The 17,726-nt window shown below is 52.7% G+C and overlaps 1 protein-coding gene across 7 annotated transcripts in view; it reads left to right on the top strand.

The window, feature by feature from the left end:
- The window catches only part of Lama1 (laminin subunit alpha 1), a 132,103-nt gene that overhangs the window by 76,440 nt on the left and 37,937 nt on the right, over window positions 1-17,726 (top strand). For all 7 annotated transcript variants that reach the window (XM_087194848.1, XM_021265232.2, XM_004853311.3 and 4 more), the window contains 13 exons: window positions 61-188; window positions 1,981-2,067; window positions 2,775-2,986; window positions 5,498-5,604; window positions 5,829-6,009; window positions 6,401-6,537; window positions 7,401-7,637; window positions 8,961-9,104; window positions 10,033-10,212; window positions 10,917-11,102; window positions 12,062-12,189; window positions 13,032-13,152; window positions 13,931-14,065. In XM_087194848.1, coding sequence (XP_087050974.1) covers window positions 61-188; window positions 1,981-2,067; window positions 2,775-2,986; window positions 5,498-5,604; window positions 5,829-6,009; window positions 6,401-6,537; window positions 7,401-7,637; window positions 8,961-9,104; window positions 10,033-10,212; window positions 10,917-11,102; window positions 12,062-12,189; window positions 13,032-13,152; window positions 13,931-14,065 — 1,983 coding nt within the window. The remainder of the gene's footprint in view (window positions 1-60; window positions 189-1,980; window positions 2,068-2,774; window positions 2,987-5,497; window positions 5,605-5,828; window positions 6,010-6,400; window positions 6,538-7,400; window positions 7,638-8,960; window positions 9,105-10,032; window positions 10,213-10,916; window positions 11,103-12,061; window positions 12,190-13,031; window positions 13,153-13,930; window positions 14,066-17,726) is intronic.

The following is a 17,726-nucleotide window of genomic DNA, read 5'->3' as shown; positions in this document are numbered from 1 at the left end:
TGAACCTGGAAGTCCGTAAAGGAAACTGGCTCTGACTCCTCGCTTCATGGTGCATCCTAGGACTGTACACACAACACCACTGGGGACCACTGCGAGCAGTGCCTGCCCGGCTTCTACGGGGCACCTTCCCGGGGGACACCGGGGGGCTGCCAGCGCTGTGCCTGCCCCCTCACCACACCCTCCAACAAGTAAGCTTCGTTCCTCCTCGCAGGTCCTGCCTGGCATGGCCCACACTGGCACTGGGCTGTGTTCTGATGACTCTGAAGCCAGGTCTGTACCTTACCTGCATGAGCTGAGCCCAGTGGTCACTGACTAGTATTAGACACAGAGGCCACAAATGATCATCTGCTTAAAAAGCTTGCGTATTGAATTATGCAAGAAAAGGTGTGGTCAGAGGTCAAACACATGCACGTTTGTCCTCCGGTCTAATGTTGCTCATGGTTTCTCTCACCATTGTACCTTTGGTGCCTGCCAGCAGGCTCAGAGGTGGAGAGGACAAGGAGATGAGCAGCGCATTGTCCCTGGGCTTGCTGTGTTTTGATCTAATGACCAAAATACGACAGTAGGAGACTCAATAAAAGGTCTGAAGTCATCTGTCCATTCAACATGCATTTACTGCGTGCCTGCAGGGCACCCAGCGCCACGGTGGCTGCTCTGATTAGCTGCTGGCCCCGGGGACCCTGTGTGGTCACAACTGTCGTGGACACCTGTCCCCCACGTGGCCTGGAGGTAGGGGGAGTGCCACCTCACTGGGCAGGGCCAGGATGACTGAAGGAGGAGGACCCAGGGGTGCCCGGGTGTGGTCGTGTGGATACCACTTCCTGTTCGAGGACTCTCAGGGGCCCTGGAGCAGAGCATGGGAGGCAGGCGAGGACGCCTCAGCAGGGCCTTGTGTCCCGCAGGCAGCAATCAGAAGGCTGTTCACCTGCTGTCCTCTCCCTCCACCCCCCCTCCCTAGCCAAGTCCCCACAGGGATTTTGATACGAAATTCTCAAATATAAACATGATGCTGTATCAGTCTGTATTGGGTTGCTGTAGTGAAATCAGTGAGGCTGGACAACTTATAAAGCGAGGCTGATCGGTTCTTCGCTCTGAGGCTCTGGGCACGGTGCCAGTACCTGGGGAGGACCTCGTGGTATCCCCTTGGTGGGAGCATGCATGAGAAGGATGGGGCCGGAGAGGGCTTGCAGCCTGGCTCGCCCTGGTCTAACAGCTTGCTCTCTAACTGCCTGGCAGCCACCTCAATCCCACCCAAGGTTTGCACTTAAGGTCCCACCACTTCTGGAGAGTGCCACCCGAGGAACCGAGCTTCCGGCAGGGACAGCAGCACAGGCTCAGCCACACCCAGGCAGCAGGAGGTGCTCTCAGGGTTGCTGCTCCTCCGAGAGCCTGGCAGCGAGCTCAGGCTTGTCCCTGCCGCGTGGGGCTCTGCAGGGTGGAAAGCTCAGTGCCAGGGGTTACCAGAGAAGAACCTGGTGTACCAGGAGCATTCTGACGGCTTCCTGGAAGAAGTCACTCCTGAGTGGCAGCAAGGATGAGCCAGTTACCCCAGGCAGCAGCAGGGAGGATAGAAGCAGGGAGGGCCCTTGCCACAACTCCACATGGGGGGAATGGAGCAGGCTCACAGGGCAGGTTGGTACCACAGACCCTGGGTTCTGGCCAAGGGCTGAGGACCTGTTGAATGCTGTTGTAAGGACAGGTGTCGGAGAAAGTACTCAGTTGTGGCTGAGCACAGCGGTGCACGCCTGGATCCCCCCTCTCTCAGAGGCTGAGGCAGGAAGACTGTAAGTTCAAGTCCAGCCTGGGCAGCTAAATGACTCAGCAAGACCTCGTCTCAAAGTATAAAAATGTTTTTAAAGGGATGCAGCTCAGTGCACAGGCCCTGGGTCTGATCCCTAGTACGAAACCAGAAGAACAAGTTTGTATTTGGGATTTGACAGCCTCCCCAGAATGTGGCACTCATTTCTGATGTCCCCACAGCTTCAGCCCGACCTGCCGTCTGGACGAGGAGGAGGACATGGTCTGTGACCAGTGCGGCCCGGGCTATGCCGGAACCTGGTGCGAGAGGTGCCGTTGTTTTAAAGTTCTCTTTAAACGTCAAGGGTTTATTTTTAATATCTTTCTTAAAATGTTTAACCAGCACAGAATCATGGTGCGTGCGTGTGGGAATGCGGGTGACTCTGCACGGGAGGGCAGTGGGTAGGGACCAGGTTAGTGTGGTTTGGGAGCTTGCATGTATAATTACCATTTCACAGAATTATAGAGGAAAACCAAGACACCTGCTGAGAAGCGGAGGGTAGGTGTGGCTGAGGCCGTGTGGGGAACAGGATTCCACCTCCTGCGGGAGCTCACTCCGCCTTGGGAGCAGTGGGGAGTAGTGAGGAGTTGGGATTTATGCTGCACCCATCTGAATGTCCCGCTGCTCTGGGTGACCGTGCAGGTGACAGGTGGCTTGATTTGACATGGGCTCCTGAAAGCCAGGGTGGTTTTTTCCCAAGTGTAAGTCTCAGTGACAGACGCTGGCTCCGCCGGTCCTGAGGGGCAGGGGTGGGAGACAGGTGCACATCCGTGGGACTTGTGCTGTCTGCTGGAACCGCTCACTGTGGCCCCCGGGTGGGGAGGAGCTGCGGCTGCCTGAACCTGGAGTCGCACCCTCCCCGATGATGCCTGGGAAGGAGCCGGTCTGCTCCATCCGCACTCAGGCAGCACTGCGCAGTAGGCCAGTGTCTTGGGTAGCTGCGTGGATGCCAGCCCGCTTCTCCTCCCGGATACAGATGCGCAGACGGTTACTATGGAAACCCCACAGTGCCGGGGGGATCCTGCCTTCCGTGTGACTGCAGCGGCAATGTGGACCCCTCCGAGCCCGGTGGCTGTGACCCGGTCACCGGGGAATGCTTGAAGTGCGTGGGGAACACAGACGGCGCCCGCTGTGAGAGGTGCGCGGACGGGTTCTACGGAGACGCGGTGGCTGCCAAGAACTGCCAGGGTGAGTGCCCAGGGAGGGGCAGTGTTGCTCGTCTCGAGCCACGGGGCCTCCACCAGCACGCGTCAGAGAGGGGCTGTGTTCCTGCTGCGACTGCGCTTGACCAAACGCAGCCCGAGGCCGAATTCTCCGCTCTCCGGGCCACTGCGGATGATTTGTTACTTAGAGCTGCTTTCCAAAGCCTCAGCTCTGCTCTCAGCACTGAAGGGCTGGCGCGCAGAACGTCACCTGGTGGGGGGGGGGGCGCAGGGGGCGGTGGGCTTCCAAGGTGAAGAGTGGGAAACCGTGAGATCCCATCACCCTGGAATGACTGAAGCGAGGTGCTGGCCCATCATGTGGCCCACGGTGTCTTTGATCTCTGGTTTTCAACGCTGATTATTTTCCTCCTGGCTCTTATTTTTGGGGAAACACGGCTGTAATTTTTGAGTCTTGATGTCAGTGCAGGTCTTTCTATGACATTACAACATGGAGACACAAGAGGGCGCCGGAGGTGCAGAAACATAGGCCCTAGACAGCTGTTAAAGGATTGGAAATGGGTTCCCGCACTGCCCTGGCTCTTCACCCCAGTCTTCTGCAGCTGCACCGTCAGCTTTGGAATTCTAGGGAGACAGAGCTCAGCGGGTTGCTTTCTACCCAAAGAGCCAGTAAGATGCAGACTGAAATCTGCCCATGAAATTGAGCAGCTGGGACAGCTCTGGACTTCAGCAGACCAGGGCTCAGGAGGACACAGAGCGGGTGGGGTGGGAGGGACATGCTAAGAAACGGGGGCTGCAGGGGCCGGGAGCCGGGCGTGGCTGTGCTGTGTGCGTGGCTTGTGATTGGTGGGAGCCAGGTGAGAGCCTGGAGCTGAGAGCCAGGAGTGGTGTGGCAGCCGGGCTGCAGAAAGAAGGGCAGCCACGAGAGGGTCCACAGCCATTGGGGCTCCTGCGGAAGGGGTGGTCTTGGTCTCTTAACCCACATCCGAAGCTGAGGGGGGCCCTGTGACTCGGGCGCGGCTGCCTGGGTCGCATAGGGACGCTGGGTTCCAGCACCTCTCTGGCCACCGACCCGGACTCCAGCGCTGTCCTCCTGCTCCTACAAGGTTGTGCAGGCTGAGCATCACTGCTCTGAAATGCTCGGGACCAGGAGTATTTGGGATTTCAGATGCTTTTCAGAGTTACGAACATGCATATGTGTAAGGAGATGTCTTGGGAAATGGGGACCCAAGTCTACCGTGAGACCCACTGAGGTCTCTCACGCTCCTTCTACAGGCAGCCTGGAGGTGACCCACTACAATACTCTCAGCACAGCAGCATTTACTGCCCTTTAAGCTTCCCAAGGCATTGCAGATTTCTGATTTTCCGATTAGGGTTATTCAGTCTGTGAGCTATGGACTGGCGTACATTTTCTGAGGCCAAGCATTCATTGGGATATTTGGTCAGTGAAAACATCAGATACTATGAAAATTAAATAATACAAAGCACATATGGACAGTTATCCTGTGAATTTTGATCTGACTCTTTTTGAACCTGGTAACTTGGATCCCTTTTGAAACAGTAGGGTGCTTTAAATATTAGTATTGTAATTGGAATGTCTTGCTTGAAGCCACAAATCATTCACGACTTACAACAGGGAAATATTCTTCATTAAGTTATAGAATAAAATATGAATGCATACATTATCTAGATTATGCTGTAACTGAACTTTAGAAGACAACACATTGCATGTTTGAAATGAAAGCAAGTGCCTAAATTGATTTTGAAATCACCATTGATGTTTTCAATAGAAATTTGCTGATACACATCAGCAGCTCCATTTCAAAGTTTCGTGGCATTCATGAAATTTGTCAAGCTACTTTGCTAATGATCGTCTTAATAGTTTCAATATTACCATCTATTATTATCTTAATAGCTTCAATATTTTTTTCTCTGAGGGTTGCTTCCACCAACCAACTCTGTTTTGGCTTACTCTTCATAAAAATGCTAAAATGTTAGTTATTGCAAAGTGGTATGTATATACAGAGTCCGCCAAAAAATGTATACACACTTCAGGAAAAGAAAAACTTGTACATTTATTTTAATGCTAAATTATTGAGACATCATGAGGTTAATACAAGTGACCTCTGGCCTCTATGATGACCAGAGCTGCTCAGAGTGGTGGCCCTGAGTCTCCAGACCTTTATTAGCACGGTCAACTGCTGCTTGGGTAACCTTGGCCACTGAGATTGCTGCACATGGATTTTCAATTTCTTCTCTAAGGGCCGGCGGTGTAGCGGGTTTCCTGCGAGGTACAACATCCTCTAGGGTTCCCCATAGGAGGGAAGCACCATCTGTTGAGAAAACGTCATACTGTTTTTATTTCCCCGAAGTGTATATATTTTTCGGCAGACTCTGTTACGTATGTGTGTGTGTGTTATGTTTTTAGTTTTGTGGTGACATCTCCACTGTTCAGACTTTTCCCGTTGGCCATTAAAGGCTCTTGCTGCAGCCATCGCCCCAAATGACCGTGAGTGTGTGCTTCGTGTGTGTGCATTAGCCTGTGACTGCCACGAGCAAGGCTCCCTGTCTGGTGTGTGCCACCGTGAGACCGGGCGCTGTGACTGCAGACCCCACGTGACCGGACAGCGGTGTGACCAGTGCCTGGTAAGATGCCCGCTGGTCACTGCCTGCCCTTCCGTTGCTGTTGCTGAGCTCACGACTGTGGGAAAGCGCCCTCTCCGCTTGGCTTCCTGTGTTCCCCTTTCCGAGGCCTGTGTGATAATATGAACACCCCGTGGTCTGTGGGCCACCCCGCGGGTCACCTGGAAAATGTCCCTGTGCGTGAGGTCGCTTCCTGGCTCACGAGACCTTGCCCTCTTGTAATGCAGCCTGACCACTACGGGCTGGACGCGGGGCTCGGCTGCCTGCCCTGCAACTGCAGCGTGGCGGGCTCCACCTCGGAGGCGTGCACGGCCCAAGGCCAGTGCCACTGTGTGCCAGGCGTCGCCGGGCGAAGGTGTGACCGGTGTTCGCATGGGTTCTACGCGTACCGGGATGGCGGCTGCACACGTAAGTGTGGGCGCTCGGGGCTGCTTGTTCTAGGCTTTCGGGCGCTGTCAGGGCGCAGGCCTGAGTTTTGGGCTTGGCCCGCCATCTGCTGCTTGTGTGAGCTTAGCTTTGACTCTCGACTTCAGGGAGCTCTTGTTTCCTCATCTCTAGATGGAGATGCTGACTGGTGGCCAGCAAGTGGCCAGCGCCAGGCTGTGGCCTCAGGCGTGTAGTGAGGGCTCAGTGACAGCACCACCTGTTCTCCTGCCCTCGGCCCTGTCCAGTCCGGCCCAGCTCTGGCGTGTCAGAAGGGTCCCTGGGATGGCGAGCCATCGCTCAGCGTGCAGAGCCCGGGCCAGGGTGCTCACAGTCCGGGCTCTGACCATGGTGTACGGCCGCTTCTCTGTTTCAGCCTGCGACTGTGCCCACACTCAGAACAGCTGCGACCCCAAGTCCGGAGAGTGCACCTGCCCCCCCCACACCCGGGGCCCGAAGTGTGAGGAGTGCGTGGCCGAGCACTGGGGCTGGGGCGCAGAGCGTGGGTGCCAGGTGAGTGCCAGGTGGCCAGGCCTTCCCGCCGGAGCTCCCGCAGGCACGCGCCGCTTCCGCTGTCTAGCGGCTCCTATACCCCGCTGGACGGCTTGGCAGCTTGTGTCTAAGCCAGTAAAGCCTGGCACAGCCGTGGGCGCCTGCAGGCCCAGCTATGTGGGAGCTTGAGGCAGGAGTTCAACACCAGCCTGGGAAACTTAGGGAGACCTCCTCTCCATCGATCGGTCGGTCATTCAGTCAGTAAATCTGTACAGACTGTAGGATGAATAGGGAAGGTGAAGCAGCCTTGAAAGCTCTTTATTTCACCTTGTAAGAACCGAGTTGTGAAGTTGATGTTTAGAAAATCTCTTCCAGCCAGCCCCGCCTCCTACCAGCTGCAGCAGGGAGCCCCCGACCCAGTCACCTCCACAAAACCCTGACCGTGAGCACAGGAGGCTTCCTGGGGTGTCCAGATGTGAACCCTAACAGTGTCCTTTAAATGCACCTGCAGTGTGAGCAGTTTCCCAAGAGGAGGTTGCAGCCACATCACGGGTGATGTCCAGTCTGGGAAACGTCTGCTTTCTGTCACTTTCTTAGACTGGGTTGGATACAGTTTGTGTTCTGGAGCAGTGGCAAGCTTACGTGACCTCAGAAATAATTCTGCTAGACCTGTTGGGTTTGGTTTGGTTCCCAGCTTTGGCCTGGTGTGCCGATGGCAAAATGACTCAGTGCAGCAGGTGCCTGGAGGGCAGGGCTCATTGATGCCAGCCCCTCCGCTGGTGTCTCCTGGCATGCACCCGCAGCACCTACAAACTCTCCCTCCCTCTCTCCCTCTTTCTCCCTCTCTCTCCCTCCCTCCCCCTCCCTCCCTCCCTCTCTCTCAGGTCTGCAACTGCAGCCGCCCGGGCTCTGAAGGCTCACAGTGCGACCTGCTGTCTGGCCAGTGCCCCTGCAAGGCTGAGTTTGGCGGGCAGAGCTGTGACCAGTGCTCCCTGGGCTACCGGAACTTTCCTGACTGTGTCCCCTGCGACTGTGACCTGAAGGGGACTCTGCCTGCCTCCTGCGCCCTGGACCGGGGTGTCTGCAGCTGCATGGAGGACACTGGCACCTGCTCCTGCAAGGTACCCACTGCGCCTGCCTGCAGGCTCGTCCTCCGCTCCAGGCTTCTGCCGTGGGAGGCACAGCCAGGCTGAACACTAATCCACCTGTCTCATGCTCCTGAGTCTGGGTTGAAAGTCTTGAGTGTGCTCTTCTAAAGCAAGGGGGAGGCTGGGGATTAAGCTTAGTGGTTTCGCTGCATGCTGCGCAAGCACAAGGACCCGAGTTTGATCCCTGGTACCAAAAATAAATAAAACAAGGGGGAGCCCTTCAGAGGGAAGAATTATTACAGACGTCAGGTGATGCACCACTTTGGAGACTGGAGACGCTGGGTGCTCCACTGGGCCATGGAGCCATCTGGCTTGAACACAGGGCGCCTGGCTCTGAGGAGCTCAGGCTGCTGTGAAGGGCAACGATGGTCTTGTTTGTCCGCAGAGGGAATTGCGCTGTGTGATTTCTCAGCAGCAAGAGCCCAGTGTAACCTAACCTCATGCGCATCATGGCCTTTCCTGGAGGTCGTGGCCACCTTCTCTGGGCCTTTCTTGGGTGCTGAGAGTGAGGCTGGAGGACAGTGGGCTGATGCTTGGCTGGAAGGAGGAAGGAGAGCCCTGTAGGTACTGTGGCCTGTGAGTCGGGGAGCATCATCCCGTGATGGTCTCGATGCATCTCAGGATAGCAGCTGTGAGCACAGAGCATGAGAGCAGCGGGACTCGCCTTAGTAGTCACCTGTCCTTGCTGGATGACCACCATCAGGATCCCTGAGGGCAGGTCCACTGGTGCACACTGATCAGGACCTGTCACAGGTCCCGCCCACACCCGTCATTCCAGCTAGTAGGAGGCCGAGGCAGGAGGATTGCAAGTTCAAGCCAGTTGAGGCAACTTAGCAAGATACTGTCATAAAATAAAACTTAATTTAAAAAATGAAACAAAATAGCTGGGGATACAGCTCAGTGGTAGAGTGCTTGCTCAGCATGTGTGAGGCCTTCCTTAGGTTCTATCCCTGTCACCACCCACACACACGCATGCACACACGCACCCATGCACACACACCCCCACACAAGAATCACCCCAGGGCTCCAGGCTGATCCTGGGGCATCCTAGGAAATCCTCTTCAGGGGATGTCCGGGAACCTGTATTTCCTGAAGCTTCCAGAACGATCCTGATCATCAGCCGTGCTTGGAGTCGCTGGCTGAGTCTTCCTAGGACCTTGGCTCCTGAGACCGGTCGGGGCCTCGCCTCCGGACCTTTGTGGGTCTCAGATGATGCCCGTGTCCGTTTCACCTCGGCCCACACAGCCCGCTTCTCCCTTTCCCGAGCGCCCATGAGCCACTCTTTGTCCCCTGTAGGAAAACGTCATCGGGCTCCAGTGCAGCGAGTGTCGCGCTGGCAGCTTCGCCCTGCGTGCTGAGGATCCCCAGGGCTGCATGCCCTGCTTCTGCTTCGGGCTGTCACACGTCTGCAGGGAGCTGGAGGGTTACGTGAGGACCTTGGTGAGTCGCCCACAGGGTCGGGAGTTTTAATCCTGACACCTTGGGAACCAGGTCGGGGGGGCGAGGTGGTCACGTACTTACAGGGGGTGATGGGGAAATCTAGTCAACATTTAAATTTTTAAAGACTTAGTACAGTAAAAGGCACCTTGCTGGGGACAACGGGATGAGTGTGTTCAGAGGGATGGGGGTGTTCTGAGGGGGGCTAGTGGCAATTTGTCTTTTCCTGTGACACATTTTTTATTTAAACATCAAGCACCGTTGGTCAAATGTTTACGGCAATTTCTGTGAAACGAAAACAAAACGGTGCGTCCTCATCCACCTTACTCACAGGGCCTGGCACCGTGTGATGTCTGGCTCTTCCCCATCACGGTGACCATGACAGGGAAACAGTCAGGATATCCAGGCAGCCACGACAGCACGACTGAGGAAGAGGGCTCCTGAGCTGCTGCAGAAAGCGGCAGGGTGATGGGATGAGTGTGCTCCAAGTGAGGGGGCGTAGTTTGAGGCGATTCATGATAATGTGTCTTCTATCTTAATCATGTTTTAAGTCAACATTCCCGTGCTTTCTGCTCAAAATTCATCCCCTCCCTCTGCCTCTCGGCTGCAGAGCAGATCCATATGGGAACCACAGCTCAGCTCTGCTCTCCGGGAAACCAAGGCAGCTTCCAGCCTGGCCCCTTTGCCGAGCTGTCTGTGAGCAGCTAAACCCCGACTGCTCTCCTGCCTCCTTTGTGCTTTGAGTTTTGCCCCAGTGTAGCAGAAGCTTGACCCGAAATGCAGCCATGTAAAACCCTTGCCATTCATTTTAGTCTTGCTGTTAGTTCCAAGGAAAAGTCCTCACTATTCCTGTGTCAGTCCCAAAGCTGCTCCTGAATCCGATGAAGACGCGGTGCCCCCTCCTGGTCTCATGTGCATCTCCCCGTGGCAGGTGACGCTGGGCGTCCCTCCGCCCCTCCTGCATGTGGTCTCCCAGAGCAACCTGACGGGCACGACCGAGGGCGTGTATCACCAGGCCCCAGACATCCTGCTGGATGCTGCAGCCGTCCGACAGCACGTCCACACAGAGCCCTTCTACTGGCGGCTCCCAGCGCAGTTCCAGGGAGACCAGGTGAGGGCACTGAGGGCCGCCTCCCCCGGGATGACGATGTTGATGTAAAATCCCGGTGTTCGTGCCGGCTGTCACTAACGGTTACCAAATCCCTCTTCTAAGTGGAGGAGGAGATGTTTAACACTTATAAAATTCTCCTCAAATGTGTGAATCTTTAAAATTTTTCATGATTGTTTTAAGTCTTTGAAATCATGACTTTCTTCCTTTCTAAAGCAGTCATTCAACAAACATATTGCATTTTAAAATATATGCCCCATACAGGGCTGGATGCTAGGACCTGGGAAGACTTCCCAAGAAACTGTCACTCACTTGGGCCGGGTGGGACAGGAGGGGGACCCCTACTATTAAAGAGCCGTGGAAGGCACTGTTTATGTTTTTGTTTATATACTGCAATCCAGTATATGCGTGAGTTCCACCTGATCTGTAAAATTTGCAAACATGATTCAAAGGAGCTTAAAATAATTAGAATTGTTACTATGGTGATTTAGTCAGGAGCTCACCACTGCTGGTGTCACTGGGAACTACACCTTGGAGCAATTTAATAATTCATAATTGAGTGGTTAGAAGGAAGCAGATGCAAAGCACGAATCTCACCTGTGGATATGTATTTTTAAGAGACGGGATTTCTTTGACCTGGTGGCGATGGCATGTTTTAAAGCCACAGTGTGCCTGCCAGGGCAGTAAGCGAGTGCGTTTCCTGCTAGCTCCTGGCCTATGGAGGCAGGCTGAGGTACAGCGTGGCCTTCTATGCCTCCGATGGCACCGGAACCTTCAACCTGGAGCCTCAAGTCCTCATCAAAGGAGGCCGGACCAGGAAGCAAGTTATCTACACAGACACCACCGTGCCGGAGAACGGAGTGCGGCGGGATCAGGAAGTGGGGATGAAGGAGGTGAGCAGAGGTCTCGTGTGTGGGCCTCACGGTGTGAACTTCGCTGTGTACCAAGAGCTCCACGTGACAAAAGAGAACTGGAAGCCTGGGGCCCCACTCCAGTGGGTCTAGCAGGATTTCCAAAAGCTTTCTGAATTTTATAGCCTTTCTTCTAGTACAGTTTTGCTTTCTAGGTTGCAGTTACCCGTGGTCAGCTGAGGTTCCGTAGATTAGTGGAAAAGTCCAGAAACAAACATTGCATAAGCTTTAAAATGCATGATGAAGCCTTGCTCTGTCTGCTTGGCCCCACCCAGGAGGGGCCCATCCCCCTGTCCGTGTGCACACACTGTGCCGCCTGCCATCTGGGTTATCAGCCTGTCACAGTGCCACTGTCCTTGTGTTCGGCTTCCTCTTGATGCACTTCACAATGGCCCAAAGCCCAAGGGCAGAGATGCTGGGGATTGTATCACGGTACATTGCTGTCATTGTTCTACTGTGTTGTTATTGTTGTCTGGCTCTTATTGTGGCCGATTTATAAATTAAACACGGTCGTAGGCATACGTGTGCAGGGATTGGTCCTGGAATGGATCCCTGGATACGGAGCGACTTCCGACTTAGGCTTCTGCTGGTCTCCTGGGAGCTGCGCCTTAAACTCGTTCTCTTGATGCCAGGCTTTGCCCTGTGTAGAGAGAATGGCTCAGGAGTCTGGGGCTCACTGGAATCAGGGCACTGTCTCCTCCGCCTACCCCCGGGGTCGCTGTGGCTGGCCCATCTTGGCCGACGGCAGCAGCTCCTGTGGTGAGGTTGACGCCGGCCCAACCTGGGCCCTCACGGGAAGTCTTCCCCAGTTAGCTTCGACGGCACACCCAGAACGGGGCATTTCCAGTGGAAATTATGAAAGAAATGTGTGTTCTCTGTCGGGCCCTACGCCTGTGAGAATTTGTGCTTTGAATTTGACTGAATGTGTTGCTCATCCACAGGATTTTTGGAAATACTTTAATTCTGTCTCTGAAGAACCTGTCACACGTGCGGATTTCATGTCTGTCCTTAGCAACATCGAGTACATCCTCGTCAAGGCGTCCTACGGTCAGGGACTACAGCAAAGCAGGTACAGAAGCTTCTAGAACTGTGTTTTCCTTGTTTGACCCAGAACTGAAAGGATTTGACTCATTTCACTAGGATGACGAATGTGTTCGGGAGCATATGCACCTCAGTCCCTTATCCAAACCTGGTTAAGTATTAATATCGTTATGGAACAGTGTGTGAAGTGGAAATTAGCCATTGACTGTACTAATGTGGCTATGAAATGCAAGTCCACCAGGTGGAATCTTAGATGGAGATAAAATATTTTAAAGTGCTGTTGTCTTCACTTGAAAGCTGCAGTGACGTTGTCTTCACTTGAAAGCTGCAATGACCATTTGTTTGTAAAGATGTATAAAGAATTGTCACCAACCCAGTTAAGACTTTACCCCACAAGGAAGGCTGTTGAGTCTTGGTCAAACCAGAGAAAGACCCGGAGGGGTCTTCCTATAATGTTTGTAGGTTCTTAAACATTGGCCAAGTAACACCACTAATACACTTCATTTAACTCATTTTGTTTATAATCTTCTTGGGGGTGTGCTGCACCTTGAACCCAAGGCCTTCACACTCAGCCCTAGCCCAGACTCCTTCTATTTTTTTCTTTTGTGACAGCGTTTTGCTAAGTTGCCAAATTGCCCAGATTAGGTCAGAATTTGCAGTCCTCCTGCCGTGGTCTCCCATGGTGCTGAGGTTACAGGTGTGCGTCACCACACCTGGCTTTGTTTATAATCTTGAGGAGTAGCAGCTGTCCCCAGCTGGGAGGAAACCTCTGGTTTAACACATATGCAAATGTTTGTCACTGTCTGTTTCTGTAACATGTTTTAAGTGTTCATGTTTCCTCTCCCGCTTCCACGCTCTGTGGTGGCACAGGATCTCCAACATCTCCATGGAGGTTGGCACGAAGGCTGGGGGCCAGCAGCCCATGGGGACGGTGGCATTGCTGATAGAGCACTGTGTCTGTCCTCCCGGCACGGCTGGCTTCTCCTGTCAGGTAGGGGCTTCAGGGAAACCTCTTTCTTGGTTTCCAGTTGAAATGTGCATGTTAATAGCAGCTCGGTGTGAATAACAGAGCTCGTAGTTATCTGTGTCATTTTTCCTTTCTTTCTCAGTTAAAAACATTTTTAAATTTTGGTCATAATGCTGTATAACATCTCGCTCTCTGTGTCTCGCTCCCCCAGGAGGAGAGCCCTTCAGTGCTTGTGTTTCTGTGTCCGGCTTATTCTCCTCAGTGTAATGTTCTCTAGGCCCATCCAGGTCGTAGCATGGACCGAGTGCCTTCCTTCGGAAGGCTGAGTAATATTCCGTTGTATGGACATACTTACTTTGTTTGTCTTCTCCTTCTGTGGGCATCTGAGCTTCTTCTGTCTTTTGGCTGTTGTGCATATTACTACCGTGCACAAGGGTGTGCAGTACCTCTCCACATTTCTGCATTCTGTTCTTCCGGATGTACACCCCAACGTGGAATTCCTGGGTTGTGTGGTAACTCGTTTTCTGCAGCTGCTGCACCATCTCATGTCCCACCAGCAGTGCAGAGGGCTCTGGTTCTCTCCTCCTTCTCCAGTGCTTGTAATTCCCTGTTGTCTTCCCAGGAGGCACCCGAGGGTGTGGGCGGCATCTCATTGGGTTTGGCCTTTCTCACCCTTGACAGCGCCATGCTGGGCTTCACAGGTGCCCGTGCCCACTTGCCCTCTTCCCTGGGGAGTGGATTCAGGTCTTCTGCCCAGGTTTTAACCCTAGGGTTCCCTGCTGGTCCCCTTTGCACCCTGCAGGACTGCGCCCCTGGGTTCCACAGACAGAAGCTCCCGGAAGGTGGCAGAGAATCCTGGCTGCCCCTCGCTCCTTGTGTGCCCTGCAGCTGCAGCAACCACAGTGATGCCTGTGACCCCAAAACTGGGAAGTGCCTGGTACGTGAGTGTCAGGGTGCCGGCCCGGAGTGGCAGCTGGTATAGACACTGAGCGCTTCCGTTTCTGGTCTGCAGTCACCGAGTCCTTGGCACAGGAGAGGTGAAATTCACCTAAATATACCATGGAAGATGTGATCCAAAACTACAGGCACTGTTTAAAGTTTTAAAAATTTATTTCAGGAGGAACAACATTGCCATGAATCCCCCTCAAAATACTCTCCCTTGCTTCAAGCAGGGTTTATCCCATTGTTCTTGAGGCTTTCTGAAGCAGTGCTGGAAGTCCTCTTTTGTAAGGGTCTTTAGTTGTGCTGTACTGGCTTCCTGGAAGTCCTGAATTGATTCCATCATCCTTTTGACTTTGGGAGAGAGCCAGAAGTCACCTGGTACCTGATCCAGGGAACAAGGTGGATGAGGACACAGCATCATGTTTTTATGAGCTGCCTTTCTGTTGGATAGTGCTCAGCAGCAGCATTCACTGTATTTTTTTTATCACATTTCATAAAGACAAAAAAGGACTTGTAGAACTGCTTTAGAAAGTGGCAAGAAAATGTTCAAGGCTAGAGGAAGTATTGAATTAATGCCAATGTGTCTTTACTGTAATAAATTTTTAAAAAAAAATTTAACATTCACCATATATTTTGATCACTCTTGTGTATTCTCTTCAGAAAGGCTTAGCTAAATGGTCTGATGTCACCAGTGGAAATTCTTGTACCAGTTTTATTCCATGCTGAATTTGTTAGTGGCATTGACTGTGAATCAGTGACCTGTGTCTAGTTTTCACCTACTGTACTGGTGACTGGAATCAAAGTAGATGAGAACTTTAGGTCGGAGTTTGAAGACAGCCACAGAGATTTTAAAATAAGTTCATGCACAGTTTATGTTTCAGTTTATTTCTTTGCGGAGAGTGGTGCCCCTCTCCTTTTGTTTTTCGGAACAATGCCTATTGTCCTGGGGAAAATGACACCATAAGTTGTTCATGTCGTAGTAAGCATTTGTTCCTTGGTCCCCTTCCGTAGACCAACTTTGGTCTTGGAGACATGAGGAAAGCTCTGGAAAGGACCAAGCAACCCAGACAGAAGCTTCGTGGTGGATTCTTGTGTCCGGGACTTTGCTTAAGTTCACCAGGACTAACTGATGATGTGAAATAATCAGAGACACGTTCCCAATTTCTGTGATCTCCTCCTTCACCCCATAACTCATGGAAGCATGGTCAGTGTGTGAATCCTGCCAAGACTCCCTCGGCTCAGGTAGAAGAGACATGGAAGGGAAATGAGTGCGGAAGGGGCTCGTGTAAAGATCTGAGGACAGTGGATTTCAGGCAACTGGCGTGGATGAAACTAGCCAGGAAAGTGCCGTGGCCCAGTCACGGGGGCCGAGGTCACGCCAATGAAGACGCTGGTTGGTTCTTTCATATTTTGCCTTTTCCTCGGCATAGCTGTTTTAACAAAATGAGTTCTTTCTACGACACTGAATCATTGCCTTAGCTTTCTTGGCCCAAGTCTACCGGAAGGAAGTGATCAGTTCACTGACCCATCTGCTGACACAACCTGCTTAACCCAGGGCACTGACTGTCTCCTTAGACCGTGGCAAGACGTCTCCCTGGGGTAAACAGAGGCAGCAATTTGCCTGTGCTACTGGATGCTGCTGGGAACCCACCTGAGAGCTTGGGCCCGTTAGTTGAATGTGGCAGGATAGACAAAGGCCACACTCACCTTCAGAGGGCTGGACACAGATGCTATATTTAGACTGCTCTCTTCCAGGCTAGTGGTGCTGAGCAGGACACATTTTGATCCCAGCTTCTCCTCCTCCTTACAGATTTGTATTCTGTGTTTGTCTCTAATGACTTCTTCAAGCTACGATCTTGTGAACCTTTATATATCTCCAATGGTGAGGAGCTCACTCCCAGTGAAGCTCAGCTTTGGGCAGCTCTGATTTGGGTTGGTCACCTGTGGGTACAGTTTTATTCTTTGGAGCCATTGAGATAAAGCACTAGTTGGGATTTATTCACAAAGAGCAGCAGGATCTTAACTTGCAATGCAACTTGATCCAGTCCCTGTCCCATGTGTCCAGAGAGACTAGGTTTTCACCCTGCAGGTGTTCCACGGTTTCTGTACCTGGTGCACCTGGAATGGCTGTGGTTCTGCCCGCACCTGAGTTTCCATCTCACCATTCATCTTTAGAGGCCAACACCTTTGAGATGTGAAGGGCCCATGAGAGGCACCCTCTGGAACTTGGGGGCCTCTGTCTCTGCAACATAGCCCAAGTGTTGCCTGACCATGGAACCTTACATTCTTCCCACCAGTCCCGCCCCTCAGCCACTTCTTCCTGGCTCTCTGGGCTGGCACCTGACCTTTCCTCCTCCGGCTTTTCCTTGAGAAGTTCATTTTGTGGCTTAAAAGCTGTAACAATTTTTTTTTTTTTTGGTTGTCATGAGGATGGGCACCAAGACATCTAAAGGTCTGGTTCTGTCATCGGTTATATAAAACAGTCCCCCTGCTTCACGTCCCTGGGACTTTGGTGTTATTAAAAAAGCCATTGTCTTAGATATGACCCGGAAGGGAAAGACTGAGGGACCCGGAAGCTATTCTGGAGTCCTGCCATGTCCACTCCCTGCCATTCCGCTGTGAGAGATGAAGCTGAGCCTTTTCACATGTCAGAGAAAATGGCAAGCATGCCATGTGCGTCCCCCCAGCAGCTAGTGCATCCCACACCTCTGTCCTCATTAATGTCAGGCCTTGTTTCTCCACCACTCACTGGGGCAGCTGGGTCCTCATTTCTCTAGGAAACCAGGAAGCCCAGCATCCAGCATCCATCCTGTGCTGGGGGTTTTCCGCACAGTGGATGTCAGCCATGGAAAACCTGGAGCTCTGCTTCCAACCTCCCCTCACACGTGTTCTGTGTCACCTCTGGGCTATGTTGGTAAAATAAGTATTCTACAATGTTTTAAGAAGGAGGTCACACATGTCACTTCTAAAGCGATGTCCCTTAAAGAGTCAGCTGGATCCCAGTGAAATCACTTTCATCAGCTGAAGTTGAAGATGAAAAACACTGGGCTATTTTTTAATTCTAAAGGGACTTTAGCATCGCTTTTTAAACACTCCAAAAGGTTTCCCTCCTTCTTCTCCACCCTGGAGGGAACAAGGGGCAGCCTGAGCCAGCTCAGGGACTATGGCCTCCGTCCCTCCCATTGCGTCAGATGCACAGCGGTGAACTGAGCACAAGAAGATTCAGAATCAGAACCAGATGGCAATTCGTGCTCTTCCAGTTTAGAAACCACGCGGTCTTCTCACAGCAAGACCACAGGTCCAACTGTGGACGTCGGGTTTCCCACAATCTCCTTGGTTCTCGCTGAGCTCCTGGTGGTGCTCTGAGCCGTGTGTTTTCTCCCCTCCTGTCTGTTTCCTAAGCCTCCTGTCCGTGCACTTTTGCTGCTTCAGCTCCCTGCGTGGGGTCACTGAAGCCCAGGTGGCACTTGGAGACGTTTCCTGGGTACCATGTATTTTAGGTTGCAGTGTAAGCTTCTGAAAGCTGCCTACCCTAGGTCATGGGTCTGAGTTCCTTGGGAAGAATGTACTAGTGATTTCTAGGCTAGAGTGGATGAGTGCAGTCTTGGGATGCACGGAGGCCACAGAGCTGGAATGGTTCCCAGGAATGAAAAATG

This window comes from Heterocephalus glaber, unplaced genomic scaffold, assembly GCF_053883595.1.
Source record: "Heterocephalus glaber isolate CG9 unplaced genomic scaffold, H.glaber_assembly_v1.0 deba00000331, whole genome shotgun sequence".
NCBI lineage: Eukaryota > Metazoa > Chordata > Mammalia > Rodentia > Bathyergidae > Heterocephalus > Heterocephalus glaber.
Note: the sequence above shows the minus strand (reverse complement) of the source record. Positions and strands in the feature narration are given on the sequence as shown.